The sequence below is a fragment of the Balaenoptera acutorostrata genome, chromosome 9 (genome assembly GCF_949987535.1).
Source record: "Balaenoptera acutorostrata chromosome 9, mBalAcu1.1, whole genome shotgun sequence".
NCBI lineage: Eukaryota > Metazoa > Chordata > Mammalia > Artiodactyla > Balaenopteridae > Balaenoptera > Balaenoptera acutorostrata.
Window position 1 is genome coordinate 47981246 of NC_080072.1, and position 21108 is coordinate 48002353.

The window sequence follows — 21108 nt, forward strand, 5'->3', positions numbered from 1 at the left end:
TTTTACTGTTTACAATTTATAAAGACCTAGGAAGCTTCAGAGAAGAGGTAACCTACTGAATCCCTTGGGTATGTAGCCTTGATTGATTAAGGCTGATATGCCCTCTTCCCTGTTGATGACTTTTTCCTTTTGGTCCCACCAGGCATCTTTTCTGTCAGATCAGCCTGAGCCCTACTTGCCTTTCCTCTCAAGATTCTTGGAGACCCAGATGTTTGCTTCCTTCATTGACAACAAAATCATGTGTCATGACGATGATGATAAAGATCCTGTGCTTCGGGTGTTTGATTCCCGAGTAGACAAGATCAGGCTGTTGAATGTTCGGACACCTACTCTGCGCACATCCATGTACCAGAAGTGTACCACTGTGGATGAAGCAAGTGAGGCCTCCTTGTTGTTGTACTTTCTAGCCTCTTGGATTATGTCACTAACATGTCCCTGTTCGTAAACATGCCAGCTTCTTTCCCTGTTTCTGTTTTTGCGTAAGTTGTTCCCATTGCCTGAAATGCTTTCGCCTGTCTTTTTTGCCTGGCAGACTTCTTCTTATCCTTTAACACTGTGTCAGTTAGGAATGGGTCCTCTAGTAAGTACTAGAGAATCTAATCAGCAGTGCATGAGATAAATGGGGGTTATTTTTCTTAAATTATCAAGAAGTGCAGAATTGGTGGTTGCTCAGCTGCTCAACAATGTAATCAGGAAATGAGAGTCTATGATTTGACTCAGCTGTCCTTAGCATGTTGACTTTTATATTCATACTTGTTGCCTCTTTGTTACAAGAGGCCTTTTATGTTCATATTCAGGGCAAAGGGGAAAGTTGATTCCAGCTGTATTTTCCTTCTTACATTAGAAAGCAAAAGCTTTCCCAGAAATTCCCAACAACTTCTGTTGTCTCATAGGCCAGAACCATGACCACCCTTAAGTGCAAGGGAGGCTGTGAAAGTGAGTATTGACCTGGGTGTAATGTTACCCTGAACTGTATTGAGATTCTATTAGCAAGAAATAAGGGGCGAGTGAGTTATGGGCAAGCAGCTTATAGAAATCCAGCTGTTGTGTCTCCTCCTCTGTGAAGCCTTCTCTGATGCTCTCAGGCTGAGTTGATCCTCCGCTAAGCTCCTGTTGTGCTTTGTTCTTGCCTCCCCTTTATAATCTCTATTGTTTTGAGCCATCATTATCAGGGAGCAATTTAAGAGCAGAGACTGTATTTACTCATTGTCTTACCCCCAGTCCTCTAACATTGTGCCTAGAACATATAGATGTTAAAAGTTGTTTGCTACTTGCATGATGAAATACACCTTTTCGTTCACGGAGGCCCGGTCTAGGTCAGTTTCTCCAGAGAACAGTCTCAGCTTGAGGTGTCAGATTAAGTAGTGTGTTCTCTTCCTTGTGCGATATTCAGTGTCCTTGTTGTAGCCTTTTTGTATATTTTGTTTATTCATTTACCAAATATAAATACCCACTACATGCCCAGTGTATAGGAAGTGCTCACCAAGTATTTACTGAATGAATGAATGTGCCAGGCATTTTTTTAGGTTTTGAAGATACAAGTGGTGACAGTTTGGACAAAATCCTGGGTTCCTCAGCCTTATGCTCGATAGCCTTCTGACTTTATCTTTCAGCTCTTGCTCCAAGCCTTTCATTAAGGTGACAGTCCTCTTGGCCAAGACTTGAGGACGTGTTGCCCGTGCAAGTGGAATACTCTAACACAGTCCTCCTTGCCTCCTGGAGTACACACATCAAGTTTCAGGTCCTGAACCCTGCCTAAGGCGTTGGTCCTGGAGAGCTTGATGGAGACTTTTTTACAAGATTGTGGGTTTAGAGAAACATCTCCTAAACCATCACTTTAAATCAGGACTTCCCAATCTTTTCATGTTGTGTTACACCTGAAAAATGACAATATTTATATATTGCTTGTGGGAATAAAGGGAGGAGTCTGCTTATAGCTGGAAACTGTTAAGATGAGGCACTCTAGTCGCTTGAGGCCTTGCCCTTGTGCCCCAAGGGTTGAGGCAGTCAGTTCTCAGCCCATCTGTAATCCAATTGTTGAACACCAAATACTGATATGAGTTACTCTGGTCTCATTTGTGGCCAGGACATGAATTCTTGTGGTCCCATTAGAATGTGGAGTTTGGGATATGGAAGGAGGGTTAACTAACCCTCATTTCTGTGACTTATTTCAGAAAAATGGGTATCACAGAGACCCTCCAGGCAACTACATGCTCTGTTCCCAGGAATCATGCCCTTGGTGTAGCCCTTAGGTATTTCCCTGAGATATGTACTCCAAATATGCTAGTTCAGGGTTCTTGCCACTGGCTTCAGATTTCTAGCCTAGAGGAGTAGTTCAGCTACCTCACGCCAGTCCTCATGGACACCTTAGCTTCTTGAATCAGTCTGATAGGAAAATGGTAAAAATATAACTAAAGGGGTCTTTCTGGAGATTCTTTAAAATTTACATTTAGAAGGGATCTTGATGGCAATTAACTCTACTCATTCACTAATTTTACAGGTAAAGATTTTCCTTTGGCCCACCATTGTATCTGGGGACCTAGAATAGTGCCTAGCACGTTTGAGAGACTAAATAAGTTCTGATGAAGGAGAGTAAGGGTGGGAGGAAGTAAGGTAGGCCCAGAGAGAGAAGGCCACTTGACCTAGGACACTCAGCAAGGCCCAAAGGTGAGATGTTTTTATATGTATCTAGACAATACCAGGAGAACTACCAGCTTTTTTTGTTCTTACTCTTTAAAATTTTTGAGATATTATTGACATACAGTAAACTGCACACATTTAAAGTTTTGTTATATGTGTTCACTGACATCGGGAACATACCCTTTACCCTCAAAGGTTTTCTCATGCCCTTTTGTAATACCTCCATCCTGTCCTCTCTGCATTCTCTCCCCCAGTCTCTAGGCAACCACTGATATGATTTCTGTTACTCTAGAGTTTGAATTTTCTAGGTTTTTATATAAATGAAATCATGCAGTATGTATTCTTTTTTTCTTTTTCTTTTTTTGGCTGAGTTGTGTCTTCGTTGCTGCGCACGGGCTTTCTTTAGTTGCGGCGAGCGGGGGCTACTCTTTGTTGCGGTGCACGGGCTTCTCATTGCTGTGGCTTCTCTTGTTGTGGAGCACGGGCTCTAGGTGTGTGGGCTTCCGTAGTTGTGGTGTGCAGGCTCAGTAGTTGTGGCTCACGGGCTCTAGAGCACAGGCTCAGTAGTTGCTTCGTGGCATGTAGGATCTTCCCAGACCAGGGCTCGAACCCGTGTCCCCTGCTGGCAGGCAGATTCTTAACCACTGTGCCACCAGGGAAGCCCCAGTATGCATTCTTTATTTTAGTCTGTCTTCTTTTATTCAGCATAATTATATTGAGATTCATTCATGTTCCTTTTATTGTTGAGTAGTATTCCACTGTATGGATATTACTACAATTTTTTTGTTTACCTGTTGGTGGGCATTAGAGCTATGAACATTTGTATGTAAGTTTTTGTATAGACATATGTTTTCTTTTCACTTGCATAAATACCTAGGAGAAGAATGACTGCACCATATGATATTCGTATGTTGACTTTTTAAAGAAATTGCCAAATTGTCTTTCAAAGTAGTTGTGTATTTTACATTCCCACTAGCAGTGTATGAGAGTTATAGTTCTTCCACATTGTTGTTAACATTTAGTATGCTCAGTCTTTTCAGTTTTAGCCATCTAATAGGTATGTAGTGATATCTCATTGTGGTTTTGATTTGCATGTGCTTGATGACTAGTAATGTTGAACATTTTTTCATTTGCTTATTTGCCATTCACAGGTCTTCTATGGTGAAGTGCCTGTTTAAATCTTTTGCCCATTTTTTTTTATTGTGTTCTTTTCTTATTACTGAGTTTTGGAAGTTCTTTGTATATTCTGGATACAGGTCCTTTATCAGATATATGATTTGCAGATGTTTCCCTGTTCTGTGGCTTGTCTTTTTGCTCTCTTAATGGTGTCCTTCAAAGAACAGTTCTTAATTTTGATGAAGTCTACTTATCAGTTTTTTTAATGAATTATGCTTTTAGTGTTGTATCTAAGAAAATTTTGCCTAACCAAGGTAACATAGTTTTTATTTTCTATACATATCCTTCTAGAAGTTTTTAGTCTTAGGCTTAACATTTAAGTCTACATTTAAGTCTATGATCCATTTCAAGTTGATTTTGGTAAATGGTGTAACCTAAGGGTCCAGGTTTATTTTTTCCGGATGGATATCCAGTTGTTCCAGAATCATATGTTGAAAAGATTATCCTCTCTCTGATAAATTGTCTTTTCACCTTTGTCAAAATATTAGTGATCTGTATATGTGTGAGTCTTTTTCTGGATTCTTTGTTCTGTTTCATTGATGTGTTAGTCTACATTTACACCAATACCACACTGTATTGATTACTGTAGCTTTATATTAAATCTTGAAGTCAGGTAGTGTTAGTCTTTCAACTTTGTTCTTATTTTCAAAGTTGTTTTGGCTATTGTAGGTCCTTTTTATTTCATATATATTTAGAATCAGCTTACCAATCTACAAATAACCTTCTGAAATTTTCATTTGGATTGCCTTGAATCTATAGACCAATTTAGGGAGAATTGACATTTTAACATTATTGAGTCTTCTGATACATGAACATGGCATATCTCTCCATTTATTCAGGTCTTTAATTTCTCTCAGCAGTGTTATATAGTTTTCAGTGAACAGGTTTTGCATATCTTTTGTCAGATTTATTCCTAAGTATTTCATATGTTTAGTGCTATTGTAAATGGTATTTTAAGATTTCAATTTCTGATTGTGCATTGCTAATATATAGAAATATAATAGAGTTTTGTATATTGATCTGTGTCCTACAACCCTCCTAAACTAGTAGCTTTTTGTATATTCCTTCAAATTTTTTATGTAGACAGACTTATTGCCTGCAAATAATGATAGTTTTACTTTTTCCTTTCCAGTCTTGATGTCTTTTCTCTTTCTTGCCTTATTGCCTTATTGCACTGAACCTCTAGTGCAATGTCGAATAGAATATGGCATGCTTGTCTTATTTCTGATCTTAAGGGGAAAGCATTCACCATTAAGTATGGTGTTATCACTATGGTTTTTTCTTTTAATTAATTAATTAATTAATTAATTTTTGGCTGAGTTGAGTGTTGCTGCGCACGGGCTTTCTCTAGTTGTGGCAAGTGGGGGCTACTCTTCCTTACGGTGCGCGGGCTTCTCATTGCGGTGGCTTCTCTTGTTGCGGAGCACGGGCTCTAGGCGTGTGGGCTTCAGTAGTTGTGGCTCGCGGGCTCTAGAGCGCAGGCTCAGTAGTTGTGGTGCAAAGGCTTAATTGCTCCACAGCATGTGGGATCTTCCTGGACCAGGGCTCGAACCCGTGTCCCCTGCATTGGCAGGCGGATTTTTAACCACTGCGCCACCATGGAAGCCCATCACTATGGTTTTTCATGGATACTTTTGTATCTAGTTGAGAATGTTGGTTCCTGTTAGTAGCTTGCTGAGAGTTTTTATCATAAGTGGTGGTTGTATTTTGCCAAATGCTTTTTTGCATCTATTGAGGTAATTATATGGTTTTTAGCTTTAGTTCGTGAAAATGGTGAATTATGTTCATTGATCTTTGAATGTGGAAACCAGTCTTGCAGTCCTGAGATAAACTCTCTTTGGTCATGATGTATTATTCTTTTGTTTATTATTGGATTCGCTTTACTAAAAATTTGTTTAGAATTTTTGCATCTGTGTTCATGAGAGATTTGGTTCATAGTTTTCATGTAATGTCTTGGTCTGATTTGGTATCAGGGTAATGCTGGCCTCACAGAATAAGTTGGGAAATACTCTCTTCAGTTTTCTGGAAGAGCTTGTGTAAGTGATACTATTTCTTCTTTAAATGTTTAGCAGAATTCATCAGTGGAGCCATCTGGGCCTGGAGTTTTCTTTGTAGGAAGGTTTTAGACTACAGATTCAATTAAAAAATTAAATATAGAGCTATTCAGGTTATCTGTTTTCTTGAGTGAGTTTTGACAGTTTGTGTCTTTCATCCGTTGTCAAATTTGTTGGCATTGAGTTGTTTGTAATATTCATGGCCTAAGATAGGCTGTAAATCTTTCAAGTAATATTTTAATGACATTCCACAAATTTTGATATTTTGTGTTTTCATTTTTATTCAGCTCAAAATACTTTATTTCCTTTATTTTTTTTCCTTAGAAATTCTGGAATTCCTTTAATATTCTCTGACATATATTTAATTCTGTACCATTATTATCAAAATAATTTTTTTTTAAACATCTTTATTGGAGTATAATTGCTTTACAATGTTGTGCTGGTTTCTGCTGTATAACAAAGTGAATCAGATACATGTATCCATGTATCCCCATATCCCCTCCCTCTTGCGTCTCCCTCCCACCCTCCCTATCCCACCCCTCTAGGTGGTCACAAACCACCGAGCTGATCTCCCTGGGCTATGCCGCTGCTTCCCACTAGCTATCTATTTTACATTTGGTAGTGTATATATCTCCATGCCACTCTCTCACTTCATCCCAGCTTACCCTTCACCCTCCCCGTGTCCTCAAGTCCATTCTCTAGTAGGTCTGCATCTTTATTCCCGTCTTGCCCCCAGGTTCTTCATGACATTTTTTGTTTTTGTTTTTTAGATTCCATATGTATGTGTTAGCATACGGTATTTGTTTTTCTCTTTCTGACTCACTTCACTCTGTATGACAGACTCTAGGTCCATCCACCTCACTACAAATAACTCAATTTCGTTTCTTTTTATGGCTGAGTAATATTCCATTGGATATATGTGCCACATCTTCTTTATCCATTCATCTGTCGATGGACACTTAGGTTGCTTCCATGTCCAGACTGTCGTCAATAGAGCTGCAATGAACATTTTTACTGTTATTCTTATTTTGACTTTTACAAAATGATAATTAGGTTTACCAGAAGGAGGTGTCAGTATTAAATATGCAATCATTTAAAGCAACAACTAAAAGCTCCCCATTCTCCAATCTTTGATATCTAGTCTTTATGCATATTTATCAGTAGACAAATACATATAAAAACCCAGTACCCCAAAACTCAATGGTTTTCTCCATCATTGTGAAAGGAAAGTCAAAATGGAGTCAGTATTTCTAAGAGAGATCTCTAAAATGGAGCCGGGAAGCCATTAAGGAAGTACGATGTTTGCATGACTCAGCCTGGATGGAATCTGACCTTTTGACCTGATGAAGAACAGAACACCAGAACACCTGCCAGAAACTCAAGATACTAATCAGACCTTTAACCTAAAACAATTCGTGACAGTCTATATACTTATAAGACCCCTACCCTAAAATAACCTGTGATTTCTTAAGGACAAATATTTTGACTCGCATCAGAGTCGATCACAACTCTCACCAGGGCAACTTTTAACAACCTCATGGTTTTTGTCTTTATAAGCCCCTGACTCTTTCTCTTCCTCGGAATACTCTTTTTTTTTTTTTTTTTTAATGAGATTGTTACAAATTTAGGCTTTCAGACATCTTCAGTTTTTTTTTTTTTTTTTTTAATTTTATTTATTTATTTATTTATTTATTTATTTTTGGCTGTGCTGGGTCTTAGGTTCGTGTGAGGGCTTTCTCTAGTTGCGGCAAGTGGGGGCCACTCTTCATCGCGGTGCGCGGGCCTTTCACTATCGCGGCCCCTCCCGTTGCGGGGCACAGGCTCCAGACGCGCAGGCTCAGCAGCTGTGGCTCACGGGCCCAGCTGCTCCGTGGCATGTGGGATCTTCCCAGACCAGGGCTCGAACCCGTGTCTCCTGCATTAGCAGGCAGATTCTCAACCACTGCGCCACCAGGGAAGCCCCGGAATACTCTTTCAGGGTTAACTGAATCTGTGTCTTCCCAATTGCAGTTCTTAAGTCCCCAAATAAACTCTGTTCTTTTTGCAGCCTCCTGCATTTTTTTTAGTTGACATTATTTAGATCTTTTCTTCCTTAATTAATCTTGTCCCACCCCAAATAGCACAAAGCTCTATAGATTCAAAGGAGCAAAGGAGGCAGAAACGGAAAAAACTATAAGGAAGACATTCTGATTCTAAAACCAAAGGCGAGGGACTTCCCTGGTGGTCCAGTGGTTAAGAATCCACCTTCCGGGGCCTCGGGGCCTCCCTGGTGGCGCAGTGGTTAAGAATCCACCTGCCAATGCAAGGGACACGGGTTCGAGCCCTGGTCCGGGAAGATCCCACATGCCGCGGAGCAACTAAGCCCGTGCAGCACAACTACTGCGCCTGTACTCTAGAGCTCACGAGCCACAACTACTGAGCCCAGGTGCCACAACTACTGAGGCCCGCACACCTAGAGCCCGTGCTCCGCAACAGGAGAAGCCACCGCAATGGGAAGACCGCGTACAGTGGCGAGAGGTGGCCCCCGCTCGCCGCAGCTCGGGTGAGCCTGCGTGCAGCAACAAGGACCCAATGCAGCGAAAAATAAGTACATAAAATAAATTTAAAAAAGAAAAAAAGAATCCACCTTCCAATGCAAGGGACGTGGTTCAATCCCTGGTTAGGGAACTAAGATCCTACATACTGCAGGGCAACAAAGCCCATGCGCTGCGACTACTGAGCCCACACGCTCCAGAGCCCATGCGCCACAACTAGAGAGCCCGCGTGCTGCAACTACTGAGCCCATGTGCCGCAACTAAGACCCAACGCAGCCAAATAAATAAATAAATAAAGATAAAAGCAAAGGAGAGAGAAAAAGAGATGCAATTGACTATAACTTAAATATTACGGGTATGATCTAATTATCAGGCATGTTCATCAAGATGGCTGCCCAGACATGCCCAACAATGTGAATGCTGCTTAGATCCAATTCCATGAGAACGGTCTCTTCTTTGGAGGTCCTCTTACTCTTATTCCTCAGCTATACATAAAAATCATCCCCCCAAAAATCATTGGTGGAAGGATGAGACAGAGTCCTGTTGATACCAGTGTGTGCATAGTCCAAAGTCTTCTTCCCAGGCCTTTCTATTGACTACGAAATTCAGAGTAGGGAAGGCCTTCCCCCAGCTAGTTTCATACAAGCCACAAAATGACCAAAAGAGGTAGACCAGTTCTCTTGGTAATTCTAGGAAAATAAAAAACAAAACAATCTTATTTCTCATGATGCTTTAAATCTATTTTAGAATGAAGTAGTAAATAAACAAATATATTTTTTTAATCAATTATTTTAGTATTTGAAACAATAGGAAAGAGGAGCAGGCTGTCCTCACAGCAAGGGAGGAGAAGCATTCTCTCAAGGCCTTCCTTATCTTGAGCAAGGAAAGTTTTCAAAGCTACATTCAGTACTACAAGAATCACTATGATCAGGTCAACATTTACAGAGCAACTGTGGCCTATAAAACAAAACCACTGATTTATTAATACATGTCTGGCTACTAAAGCAGTTATAAAATTATATTATGTGGAACTTCTTTAAAAAATAGGGGGTAGAAAGTACAGAAGTAAGATACAATTTAAATGTATGATAACTGTTAAAGCTAAGTATTGAAAACACAGAGATTCACTATGCTACTCCTCTGTGTAAGTTTAAACTTTTACATAATAAAAAGATTTTCTTAAAAATATGTAAACTAGGTGCTTCCCTGGTGGCGCAGTGGTTGAGAGTCTGCCTGCCGGTGCAGGGGACACGGGTTCGAGCCCTGGTCTGGGAAGATCCCACATGCCGCGGAGCAGCTGGGCCTGTGAGCCACGGCTGCTGAGCCTGCGCGTCTGGAGCTTGTGCTCCGCAACGGGAGAGGCCGCGATAGTGAGAGGCCCGCGCACAGCGATGAAGAGTGGCCCCCGTTTGCCGCAGCTGGGGAAAGCCCTCGCACAGAAACGAAGACCCAACACAGCCAAAAATAAATAAATAAATAATAATTTAAAAAAAAAATATATATGTAAACTATCATGTTTGAAAAAGGCAGTTCACAATAGTATAAACAGAGATTATTATAAAAGTATGTCAGGTGATAAAGGAAACAAGTGTTTCTGGAATTATATAAGTTGAGCTAAATGTTCATTGTTTTTACTTTTTTCCTGGAAAGTTGTTTGTGTTCCCCAAAATAAAAGAAAATAAACTTGGTGATACCACCCTGGGCTCATCCCAAAGCCCTTCTCTCCCAAATCCTGTATCAGGGCCACAGGCACCAGCACCCAAGCTCCACGTTTTTCTTACCTCTTGAGGCAGCTCCAGTTTTGACCGGTCATCCAGGCCATTGGAATGCAAGCCCATCAGGTATGGCACAGGAGCATCTAAGAAATGTAGGAGAGAAGCTGGGAGAATAGGAACATAGACATGCTGCCACTGGAAAGGAAACAGGAGAGCTGTAATTGTCTCCGCCACAGTCATCAGTCTCTGGTAATCTAGGTAAAACAAAACAAAACAAAACAAAACCAGTCAAAAACAAGGTACTTGCTTCTCAAATAGTAAGTTAAAATCTTCAACACAATTTCACATTTAGAAAGGAACAGGATAAACTTCAGCAGGGGTATGCTCAGAGTATGATTCCCTTGTGGGTATCAGAGAGACAACCCAGAGACCTCAATGGACCACAAGCTGAAGTATACCCCCTCCCACACAGGTCCATGTTAGTAATAAAATTTAATATAGAAATACAATTTAAAAAAAAAGAAATACAATAGGAATCATAAATAGCACCTTGCTCCAAATACTAAACCAGAATGTTAAGTAGATTCTCTTCAGTAGAAGGAGAATGGGGAAGTGGAACAAAAAGAAAAGGAACAGTGGTCCAGTCTCTGTTCGGCATGAATGTCAAAAGACCTCATTTACCACTCACATGTCTGCATTCTACAAGGAGCTGATGTGAACTTTGCCTTCAAGATCAAGCCCAAAGAACCTTCAAGCATGCAGAGGCTGGTTTTCCACACTAGCCAAGTCTGCCTTCCACCTGGCAACCTTTCTTGAATGGTAACAGCATGAAAGTGTCATTTTAACACTTTGATCAAAAGCTCCCCAAGAACCTGAAAGACCCAGAAGATTGACTTTCATTACTCAAAACTCTTATTCTAGGTCAGAGAGCGTATCTTGGAAGAGAAGCTTGTGCTCAAAGTTTAGCTTTTCTTCAGAATGCAATTTCTAGACTTGTTTTATTTTTAAAATGAGTAAAAAATACATCGGCAAAGCCAGTACAATAGATTGAAATTTAACACATTACTATTTACAAATGGTATGATGGTTTCAGGCACTTAAAGACAAAGTAGGAACATCAATTTTAAAATCATATGAGTAATATCCTCCTGGAATGGCTGATTTCAAATGAGTTTTCACAGGAGTTACACAGTTTTATGCACTGAAAACTCAGCCCACCATTTAAGCAAGTCCCAGCTTGGTTCATAAAGGAGTAATAAGTAACAAAAAGCTTTCCAGAAAATGAAGAAGAATGAGTAGGAAGTGAGCAGAAGCTGATATTTATCAACTGGGTTTTAGCAAAGCATCCTGTGTGCTCACCAATAAAACTTTGGAGCAGCTTACCACTTTGCTCCTGGCTAAGCATGACCTGGAAATAGTTTTCTTTTTTAACTAGTAATGCAAATAAATAAAAATTGATGACTAAAACTTCATCATCTCAAACATTTTGAGTACACTCTAAGGAAGTGCCTCATGCTTCTTCGGGGAAAGCTAAGGCGTTTGATAGATAATAGATAAGTGATGTAAAACAATCAGTGGGTAAAACTGAGCTCAGAGATTTGGTCATCAATAATGATTTTTTTAAAAATACAACTCATTTAGCAGAAGGACAAAAGAGCACAAGCTTTTCGTATTCACTAAAATCAGGAACAGACTGATAAGAGTTCAAGAAGAAAGTCGATCTCATTTTTCACTGTGCCCTACAAAGCACTGCCATTCCCATATTAAAGACTATTTGGTGAGGACCCTCTCCCAACTGAAGCAACAACAAAAATATTTCCCAAATTACAAAAAAAAAAAAAAACTCTTTCAAGGATTAAATAGTTAATCTATATAGCCTTTCAGAGAAAGTATTTACTCCAACGTGAGAGTAAGCAACAACTGAGGAACAAAATTTAGGCCACTGCAAGTTCTATCTTCGGCCTCTTCTGAGATACCTCAGTTCCATGGGGCACCTGTACAACTTGGCTTGTTATCTTTCTGCTGAAATCTTCCTGCTCTATGATTATTCTAACAATTATTATTATGAAGAATTCTAATAATTCTCTAGGTGAGGCCTCAGTTTTTGTATCTTTCACCTCTCTTTTCTAGATATGAATGCCTGTAAATAATCTACTAAGAGCAATAATCTTGAGAATCTCAGACATGATAAGAATATACTTTAAAATTCAAACTTAAGATGATCAAAAGAATGTAAGGGTGTGGGAGAAAACCTCCAAGAGATATTTAAAGCTGAAGGTCCAGTCTTACTGTGTCCCAACACTGGCTCTTAAACACATATTTTGAATAAATATTACACTGAATAATTTCTCCCCCCGTTTCAGTGTACACACACATATAGACACACACCATTTCTGGCTTTTTTTTAAAAAGGTAGGAAGGAGCAAGGCCTTTTCAATCATGTGAAAACCAAAAAGCTGCTTCTTTTACCGAAAGTCAATAAAGCAGGTGCCACTCCTTTACGTGGCTGGCATTCCTGACAGGTCTGCTCAGAGACAAGAACATCTCATAGGGGGCCAACAGACACTCTGAGTAAAGGAGTCCCTGAAATGCCTTCCTCATGAGGCTTCCTGGACACTGGACTACTCCTTATAGTGTACCTAGTTACAGTGTCAGGGAACATCTATCTACTCTCTAACCATGAAACAGGGCACGCTAAAGTCTGAAGGAAGGGGCTTCCTCTGCTCCATAAAAGCAGGTTTTTCAATAGCACAGACATCTAGTTCTGGTTTTTCCCTACTCTTCAGGATGAGTCTAATCCAGTATCTGAAGCTCAGCCCGCTTATTTCTGCTAGAGTGGGTAACTTTATTCGCCTCAGATTGAAATCCCTGAAGAATTCCCTGTGATGCACTTGAAAGTGTGCGATTCTTAGAAACAAAACACTTTAGGGGATGAGAAATAATCTCCTCTTTGAAGGCTAAACTGCTTTCCGTTTACATGGTTTGGTTTTACAGATACTAGAAACTTGGAATTTTATGGCCTCTCTGGTCTGAGTTGTGGGTTTCTTTCTCCCTACATTTTTGTATTTTAAAAAAGCAACAACCCACCTTGAAGGGTGGCCTAATAAACCATGCCTCCGGGATCCATCCACCCGTGGTACCCACACTAGGATGCTGACCTCCAAGAGCTGTAAGCAACAGCACAAAATCCATTGCTACACACCAGTACAAACGATAAAATCAGTACCTCCTTTTGCCATTGCCTGTCTCTGTGCTCATCATTCCAAGAAGGTGAAACTAATAAATAGGAAACAGCTGAAGGTCATCTGCATCCAAAGAGTTTTAGCCAATCAAAATCAACTGGAAACACTTTAGCTCGAGGCAACTCTCTGGGTTTTCTCACAGCTCCCATAATGCTGTAATGAGCAATTACTTTTAACAAAAGGAGATAATGCAAAGCATACTGGGATTACAACCACTTCTGAGTGGTGAACAGAGAATAATCAGCACATTCTTATGACTTCTCTCTGTGCAGAGAAAGACATTAGACTTGGGATCACTTTACAGATAAGTTCACTCCTAAAACAAACTACAGGGAAGTCCCTGCAAATCAGAAATTGAATTTGAAACTGTCCTTGCATACTCACACTTCTGTGAAAATTGTATGAACAAGGATGTTTCTCATGCAGTCTTTGTTCTTAGGAAACAACCAAATCTATGTCCTGATATCTCCAAGATGAATTATTAAATGAAAGAAGGTATAAAACAATGATTAGTATGCTCCCATCTGTGTTGTTTTTAAAAGGTATACATGCTGTATATGCATGTCTATGTCTGGAAGGAAACAGGAAACAGTGATAAGTCTTAACACGTCACTGTACATACACCCTTTTGTAATACTTTAAATTTCTACCATATGACTGAAATGCTTATTTTCCGTTTTACTTTAATATACCATATGTATATCAAAATGTATATAATTTAAAGAATATTATAATTAATACATGTGCAACACAACATTAAAAATAGTGCATTAGGGCTTCCCTGGTGGCGCAGTGGTTGAGAATCTGCCTGCAAATGCAGGGGACACGGGTTCGAGCCCTGGTCTGGGAAGATCCCACATGCCGCAGAGCAACTAAGCCCTTGAGCCACAACTACGGAGCCTGCGCGTCTGGAGCCTGTGCTCCGCAACAAGAGAGGCCACGATAGTGAGAGACCTGCGCACTGCAATGAAGAGTGGCCCCCGGGGCTTCCTTGGTGGCGCAGTGGTTAAGAATCCTCGTGCCAATGCAGGGGACACGGGTTCAAGCCCTGGTCCGGGAAGATCCCACATGCCGCGGAGCAACTGAGCCCGTGTGCCACAACTACTGAGCGTGCGCTGTAGAGCCTGTGAGCCAGAACTACTGAGCCCATGTGCCACAACTACTGAAGCCCGCACGCCTAGAGCCCGTGCTCCACAACAAGAGTAGCCACCGCCATGAAAAGCCCGTGCTCCACAACAAGAGTAGCCACCACAATGAGAAGCCCGCGCACCACAACGGAGAGTAGCCCCCACTCGCCGCAACTAGAGAATGCCCGCATGCAACAACAAAGACCCAGCACAGCCATAAATAAATAAATAAAATTAAGAAAAAAAAGAAAAGAGTGGCCCCCTGTTGACGCAACTAGAGAAAGCCCTCGCACAGAAATGAAGAGCCAACACAGCCAAAAATAAATAAATTAATTAATTAGTTTAAAAAAAAAGTGCATTATATAAAAGTATTTAAGAGGAGGTCATGAAAAAAATCAAGAGATTATGTCACAAGGGTAGGATTTTAGATGAAAAAGAAAGGAAACAGGGACTTCCCTGGTGGCACAGTGGTTAAGAATCTGCCTGCCAATGCAGGGGATATGGGATCGATCCCTGGTCCGGGAAGACCCCACGTGCCGCGTAGCAGCTAAGCCTGTGCGCCACAACTACTGAGCCTGCACTCTAGAGCCTGCGAGCCACAACTACTGAGCCCATGCGCCGCAACTACTGAAGCCCGCATGCCTAGAGCCCATGCTCCGCAACAAGGGAAGCCACCGCAATGAGAAGCCCGTGCATCACAATGAAGAGTAGCCCCTGCTCACCACAAATAGAGAACGCCCGCACAGCCAAAAAAAAAAAAAAGGGAAACATTCAATTCTCTCTGCACTGTTTTTCCACACATTATTTATTTGTTTTAAAAAAACTATTATTTTCATTACGGATGCACAAGAAACTTGATCTCCGGCTACCACAGGAGGGAGAGAGGAAGGAGATTTCATTTTATTCCCTTTAAAATTGTTTTGATTGCATGCCTTGAGTTTGCATTACTTTTGCAAAAAAAAAACCAGAAACTAATGTAAGCTTATGTATAAAATAAGCTACAAGGATACATTGTACAACGTGGGGAATATAGCCAATATTTTATAATATGTATAAATGGAGTATAACCTTTTAAAATTGTGAATCACTATATTGTACACCTGTAACTTATATACTATTGTACATCAGCTATACTTCAATTAAAAAATTAATTTAAAAAAACTAATGTATGCATTTGTTTCCAAGCTTGTCTGCACTAGTTGAACTTATTACTGGGTTGTATAATTTAACCAAATATTATGTAAATAAATGGTAAGATATGAGGGCAAAAAAAAGAACTGTTTCTCTGAAAACAAAAAATTAAATGCTTTAAAAAGACTCAGTAAAGCAAAGTCACTAAAAAATACAGCAATTGAATTAGGCATATCACTTAAGTGCAAAAAATGTGGGAAAACTAGCATCTACTATGGTTCTTTTGCAAGGTCCTTTAAAAGTTCTCGCTCCACTTTAAAAACTGGAAAACTCAGTGAATGAATTATGGGTGAGATTTATGCAAGAGAAACAGTGCAGACCCCTGATTAGTGGATCCATAATCAAAGAAAATGCACAGACACTTCATCAAAAGACTGGTGATTATACAGTCATATGGTTTAAATTAAAATGTTTAACGGAGGTATATATCCTTTTAAGATTCCCAAACTTAAGTGACTTTTTCAGTTATCCAATTCACTACCCTACTAAATCACATCAGATAAAGAACTTCTGCTCTCTATATAATTTTAAAACAACCACTAAAAAGTATGCTATTAAAGAAAAATGGTCTCTATAGGGACCAAAGAACAAATATTATCCAGTAGTAAATAAAATGGTCTGCACATATCTTAGAAAAAAGATTTTCCCTAAATAACACCTCTTTTCTATTCAGAAGAAAGGACATGTAGTGGGCAACACCAACTCTGAGTGCTGATGGCATGTTTTTCGAGGGCCAGAGAGATTTCCATCCTCATGAGTCCTCTGAATCATAAATAGAAGTTACTTCAAGAAAACCGACCTGAATTGTTTCAAGTACTCTATTAACAATAGAGAGTACAATCTACATCCAATAAAAGGCAATCCACTCCATTTTAGCCTCAGCCATGCTGATTTCTTTTTTGACCCCTTGGTTATTTAGAAGTGTGTTTTTTAGTTTTAAGGTATTATTGATTATTGTTGGTCACAGGACATACTTTGTATGATTCAAATTATTTTAAATTTATTGAGACTTGTTTTATGGCCCAGAATATGGTATGTTTTTTAAAATATTGGACTTTTTCATTCTCATCCAGAGAAAGCAATTGAGCTGCGACTGGCAAAAATCGATCATACTGCGGTTCACCCCCATTTACTTGACATGAAGATTGGACAAGGGAAGTATGAACCAGGCTTCTTCCCTAAGCTGCAGTCTGATGTGCTTTCCACCGGGCCAGCCAGCAACAAGTGAGTCATCCCCAGGGATTCCCTGATCCAGCTCCCTAGCCACAGTGGTGAGGGTCATACAGTATCTGGACCTAGACTCTTATCTCCAGAAGACCTTGACATTTGTAAAGTAAATACGGAGAAGACACACACTATCCAGGTTGTTCACTTGTTTGAACAAGGAAACAGGTGACAGAGTATCATCAGCTCCTGTCTCCACTGTGCAAATTGGGATAGCTCCATGCGTCAGGGCCTGTAAAAGGCCGGACTGCAGATGGGTTGAAATCATCTCATGACTGAATCCATACAACACCTAGCTAGCACTGTATCGTTAGTAAGTGGTGGTTGAAATAACTGAACTGAAAGTAGATAGCTTAGCAGGATTGCTCTTCTTCGTTACTTTTGGAGATGAGTGTATCAAAGCCCAGGCAGTGTTGAGTGAGTATAGATTTGAATCTGCAAGTGAAGTTTTTGTAGGTGTTTCAAGAGAGATATGTCTCTTGGGACTTCCCTGGTGGCGCAGTGGTTAAGAATCTGCATGCCAATGCAGGGGACATGGGTTCGAGCCCTGGTCTGGGAAGATCCCACATGCCGCGGAGCAACTAGGCCCGTGAGCCACAACTACTGAGCCTGCACGCCTAGAGCCAGTGCTCCACAACAGGAGAAGCCACCGCAATGAGAAGCCCACGCACAGCAACGCAACTAGAGAAAGCCCATGCACAGCAACAAAAACCCAATGCAGCCAAAAATAAATAAGTAAATAAATTTATTTAAAAAAAAGATATGTCTCTGTCCCTGGGGAGTTATCTCTTTCTTGCCCAGTAACTGATCTTTTTTTTTTTTTTTCTTTTTTTTAACATCTTTATTGAAGTATAATTGCCTTACAATAGTGTGTTAGCTTCTGCTTTATAACAAAGTGAATCAGTTATACATATACAATATGTTCCCATTTCTCTTCCCTCTAGCATCTCCCCAGTAACTGATCTTTAAGCTACCCTTCTCAAGGTTTCTGAGCTATCTCTGGTGATTTCTTGGTGGTTTCCCATGGCCAGCATTGGTCCCTAGACATTTAAGTTTTCTCCTGTCGGTTGACCTTACTTTCTTAGCAGAATATTCTTTCTTTCTTCCTTTCTTCCCTTCTGTCTTTCTTCCTTCCTTCCTTCCTTCCTTTCCTTCTTTCCTCCCTCCCTCCCTTCCTTCCTTCCTTTCTTCTCTCTTTATTTATTTATTTTTGGCTGTGTTGGGTCTTCATTGCTGTGCGCAGGCTTTCTCTAGTTGTGGCGAGCGGGAGCTACTCTTGCTTGCGGTGCGCGGGCTTCTCATTGTGGTAGCTTCTTTTGTTGTGGAGCACGGGCTCTAGGTGCACGGGCTTCAGTAGTTGTTGCACGTGGGCTCAGTAGTTGTGGCTTGCAGGCTCTAGAGCGCAGGCTCAGTAGTTGTGGTGCACAGGCTTAGTTGCTCCGCGGCATGTGGGATCTTCCCAGACCAGGGCTCGAACCCGTGTCCACTGCATTGGCAGGCAGATTCTTAACCACTGCACCACCAGGGAAGTCCCTCTTAGCGGAATATTCTGAATTATCTGCTTTGATTCTGTCAGGTGGACAAAAAGGAATGCCCCTGCCCAGTGGAGGCGTAAAGACCGGCAGAAGCAACACACAGAACACCTGCGTTTAGACAATGACCAGAGAGAGGTAAGACACCTTGAGAATGACAAGGAATGACCCTGTTATCATGCTACACCCTCCTTCTCTTTCCCATTTCCTTGGCCTCTGGTCTGATTCAAATATCCTCCTCAAAAAGAAGGGTTAATAATAAGTTAGTTCCTGATCCCTGATACGGGCCTCGGTTGTGACAAATCCAGGATGTACAGTGTTTCACAAGGGGCAGCAGGGCCACTAGCCATGTGCGTCCTCTCCCTGAACCAGATTTGCACCTCTGTTCAAGAATGATACCAGTGCTTGGAAGAGAACCTTTCACTGTCCTTTCAGTAGTCACTCATGCATGATACTCACTTCCTCCCAGGGGTTGGGAGAGTGGGAGGGGTGACAGGAACCTCAGAAGATAAGATTCTAAAACTTGGGAAAAATCTCTTTAAAATTTTTGAGGCTTTTGTGTGTGTGTGTGTGGTATGGTGGTAAAGAAGTTAATTTTGTTAGAGTGAGAAAGAGGAAAAGCTGAACTTGGGTTAATGCTGTGACTCTGTGAACCTGGGGAGGAGGAGCCTTTTTTCCTATTTTTTTCTTTATCTTAATTTAAAACAGGTAATCTTGACTTTTTTTTCTCAGAGGAGCAAAGGAATATTATTATCAGATGTGTGGGGATTGAGGATTCTTGAATTGACCTGAGTCGTTATTGCTTATAAGCTGAGTTTCTCAGCTCTACTATAATTTGTTCCCAGTAAAGTTTCTAGTTATAAACCTCAGGTTGGAGACCCTGCCTTACTGAGTTGCAGAGAACTTGTGAAAATGGAGCTTCACCTTCAGAAACCTATTTCAGCAACTTCTCTTTGAGAAAAGACCCTGCAGTTTGCATTTTATACAGATAAAATCCAGTAAAGCATGTTGTTTTCATATGTGTCTGGCATCTCAATGAATGGGAAAATATTTTGCCTTTGCTGTTTTTTAAAGGAATAAATTAATATTGCAAAATATGGTTATGAATTTTTAACTGCTGGTTTATAGGATACAGTTGTACTTGGTGTTTTTGTGAGGGTGGCGTAATGGGTGTTGGGTGTAGGTGTTATTTTAAAAGTCTCCCCTGGGTCTTCCACCTCACCTCCATATTATTTCTTTCAGCAGTGTTTATTGAGTACGTTTTCTTGGTCAAAATCACTATAGTAAACACTTTGAAATATAAAGATGATAAGGAGGTAGCCTTGTCCTCTGGGAATACCAGTTTATTAAGGGAGCAAAGGCCATATGAAAGGGCCATACGAGAGGCACGCCAGTGTTTGATCACTGATTAGAGAAAGCAGAGGTCAGTTCTGTCTGGGGTAATCTCAAACAAGACTGTTTGGAGGAACCAGCATCTGTTTAAGTCTTGAGGATGATAGGATTGTTAGGGACAAAGACGAGTATTGCAAATAGAGGAGATGGCAGGATCCAAAGTTCGGTGGTGGTTGTGTGAAGGAGGCTGTGGGCAGAATATTTGGGAGGCAAGAGGTACTGGAGGTAGCTAGCAAGTTAGGAGCAGGTAGCAGTAGTGCAGGTGATAGTAATTGAAGCCTAATCTTAGGGGCTGGTAGTAGGGGCAGATTGAGGGGCCAGAAGATAGAATGGACAGAATTGTACTACTGGAATAAATATGGGGAAAGAAAGAAGTTGGGAGTAAAAATGTAGGTTGTGAACCTGGGACACTGAGAGGATGTCAGTGTGCAGTTTACTACATTGATTTGGTTATATGTTAAAACAGACAGCATATGGGGAATCACCAGCAAATTGTAGAAAATCAGAAAATGCAGTTGTTGTTTTGAGTGTACACACATGTTCTTCAGGCCCTAATTTAGCAAGGATGGATATCTTTGATATGAGCAGAGGAATTAAATACCTCCAAACTTGGTGGGGAAAATGATTTTCCTCAATAGTACTCTGAGATTTGAGTTGGTCTGCCTACTCATAGGAGTTTGCACACTCATACATGTTGCAGCCATATGTTTTTTACCTCTTGTATCATTAAAGCCAAAAGGGCTTTACATTAGAAAAAACAGAATTAATTCATCATATTTTCTCAGTTTTCCCTACGATACAAGCACTGCATTTTAAACTTTGCCCTGAGCCTAGGAAAGAGGCAGTAAGAAAGTGCGGGGTGATAGTGCCCTCTTCAGGCCCCATCAGTACTGGTTGCCTGTGGTCTGTGTGCATGGCCACGAAGAGTCTTTGATTTTTCCTTTTGCTTTAGAAGTACATCCAAGAAGCCAGGAATATGGGCAGCACCATCCGCCAGCCCAAACTGTCCAACCTTTCCCCGTCAGTGATTGCCCAAACCAACTGGAAGTTTGTGGAGGGTCTGCTGAAGGAATGCCGCAACAAGGTGAGCTGTGGACACTACTGAATGTGTATTTTCTTTGGCAACCAAGATGAGACCAAGGCTTAGCTCTGACCACTCTTTTCTTGATTTTGAAAATATTGTTAATATAATGGGATAGTACTAATGTCAAGATCCTGTTAACTTGGAATTAGGTGTATCTATTTTAAATAAAATATACCATTAATTGAGAGCAAGCACGC

General features: G+C 40.7%; 2 protein-coding genes across 5 annotated transcripts in view; one reads left to right on the plus strand and one right to left on the minus strand.

Annotated features, from left to right (window-relative positions):
• Positions 1–21108, plus strand: part of DENND5A (DENN domain containing 5A) — a 111223-nt gene that overhangs the window by 66169 nt on the left and 23946 nt on the right. For all 4 annotated transcript variants that reach the window (XM_057552522.1, XM_057552521.1, XM_057552519.1 and 1 more), the window contains 4 exons: positions 143–377; positions 16753–16903; positions 18480–18573; positions 20780–20911. In XM_057552522.1, coding sequence (XP_057408505.1) covers positions 143–377; positions 16753–16903; positions 18480–18573; positions 20780–20911 — 612 coding nt within the window. The remainder of the gene's footprint in view (positions 1–142; positions 378–16752; positions 16904–18479; positions 18574–20779; positions 20912–21108) is intronic.
• Positions 8983–10882, minus strand: LOC130708823 (DENN domain-containing protein 5A-like). The gene is made up of 3 exons (XM_057552523.1): positions 10808–10882; positions 10186–10373; positions 8983–9093 (listed from the first exon to the last, which is right to left on the minus strand). The coding sequence occupies exons 1-3, from the start codon at positions 10875–10877 to the stop codon at positions 9010–9012; spliced, it is 342 nt and encodes a 113-aa protein (XP_057408506.1). The 5' UTR covers positions 10878–10882; the 3' UTR covers positions 8983–9009.

What these genes read in the sequence shown, in the direction of transcription:
- LOC130708823 (XM_057552523.1), bottom strand. Translation starts at nt 10,877, where the DNA reads ATGCTTGAAGGTTCTTTGGGCTTGATCTTGAAGGCAAAGTTCACATCA. An exon ending in TCCTTGTAGAATGCAGACAT is followed by an intron (nt 10,374 to 10,807) that starts GTGAGTGGTAAA and finishes TGTTTTACCTAG; the next exon opens with ATTACCAGAGACTGATGACT. An exon ending in AACTGGAGCTGCCTCAAGAG is followed by an intron (nt 9,094 to 10,185) that starts GTAAGAAAAACG and finishes TTATTTTCCTAG; the next exon opens with AATTACCAAGAGAACTGGTC.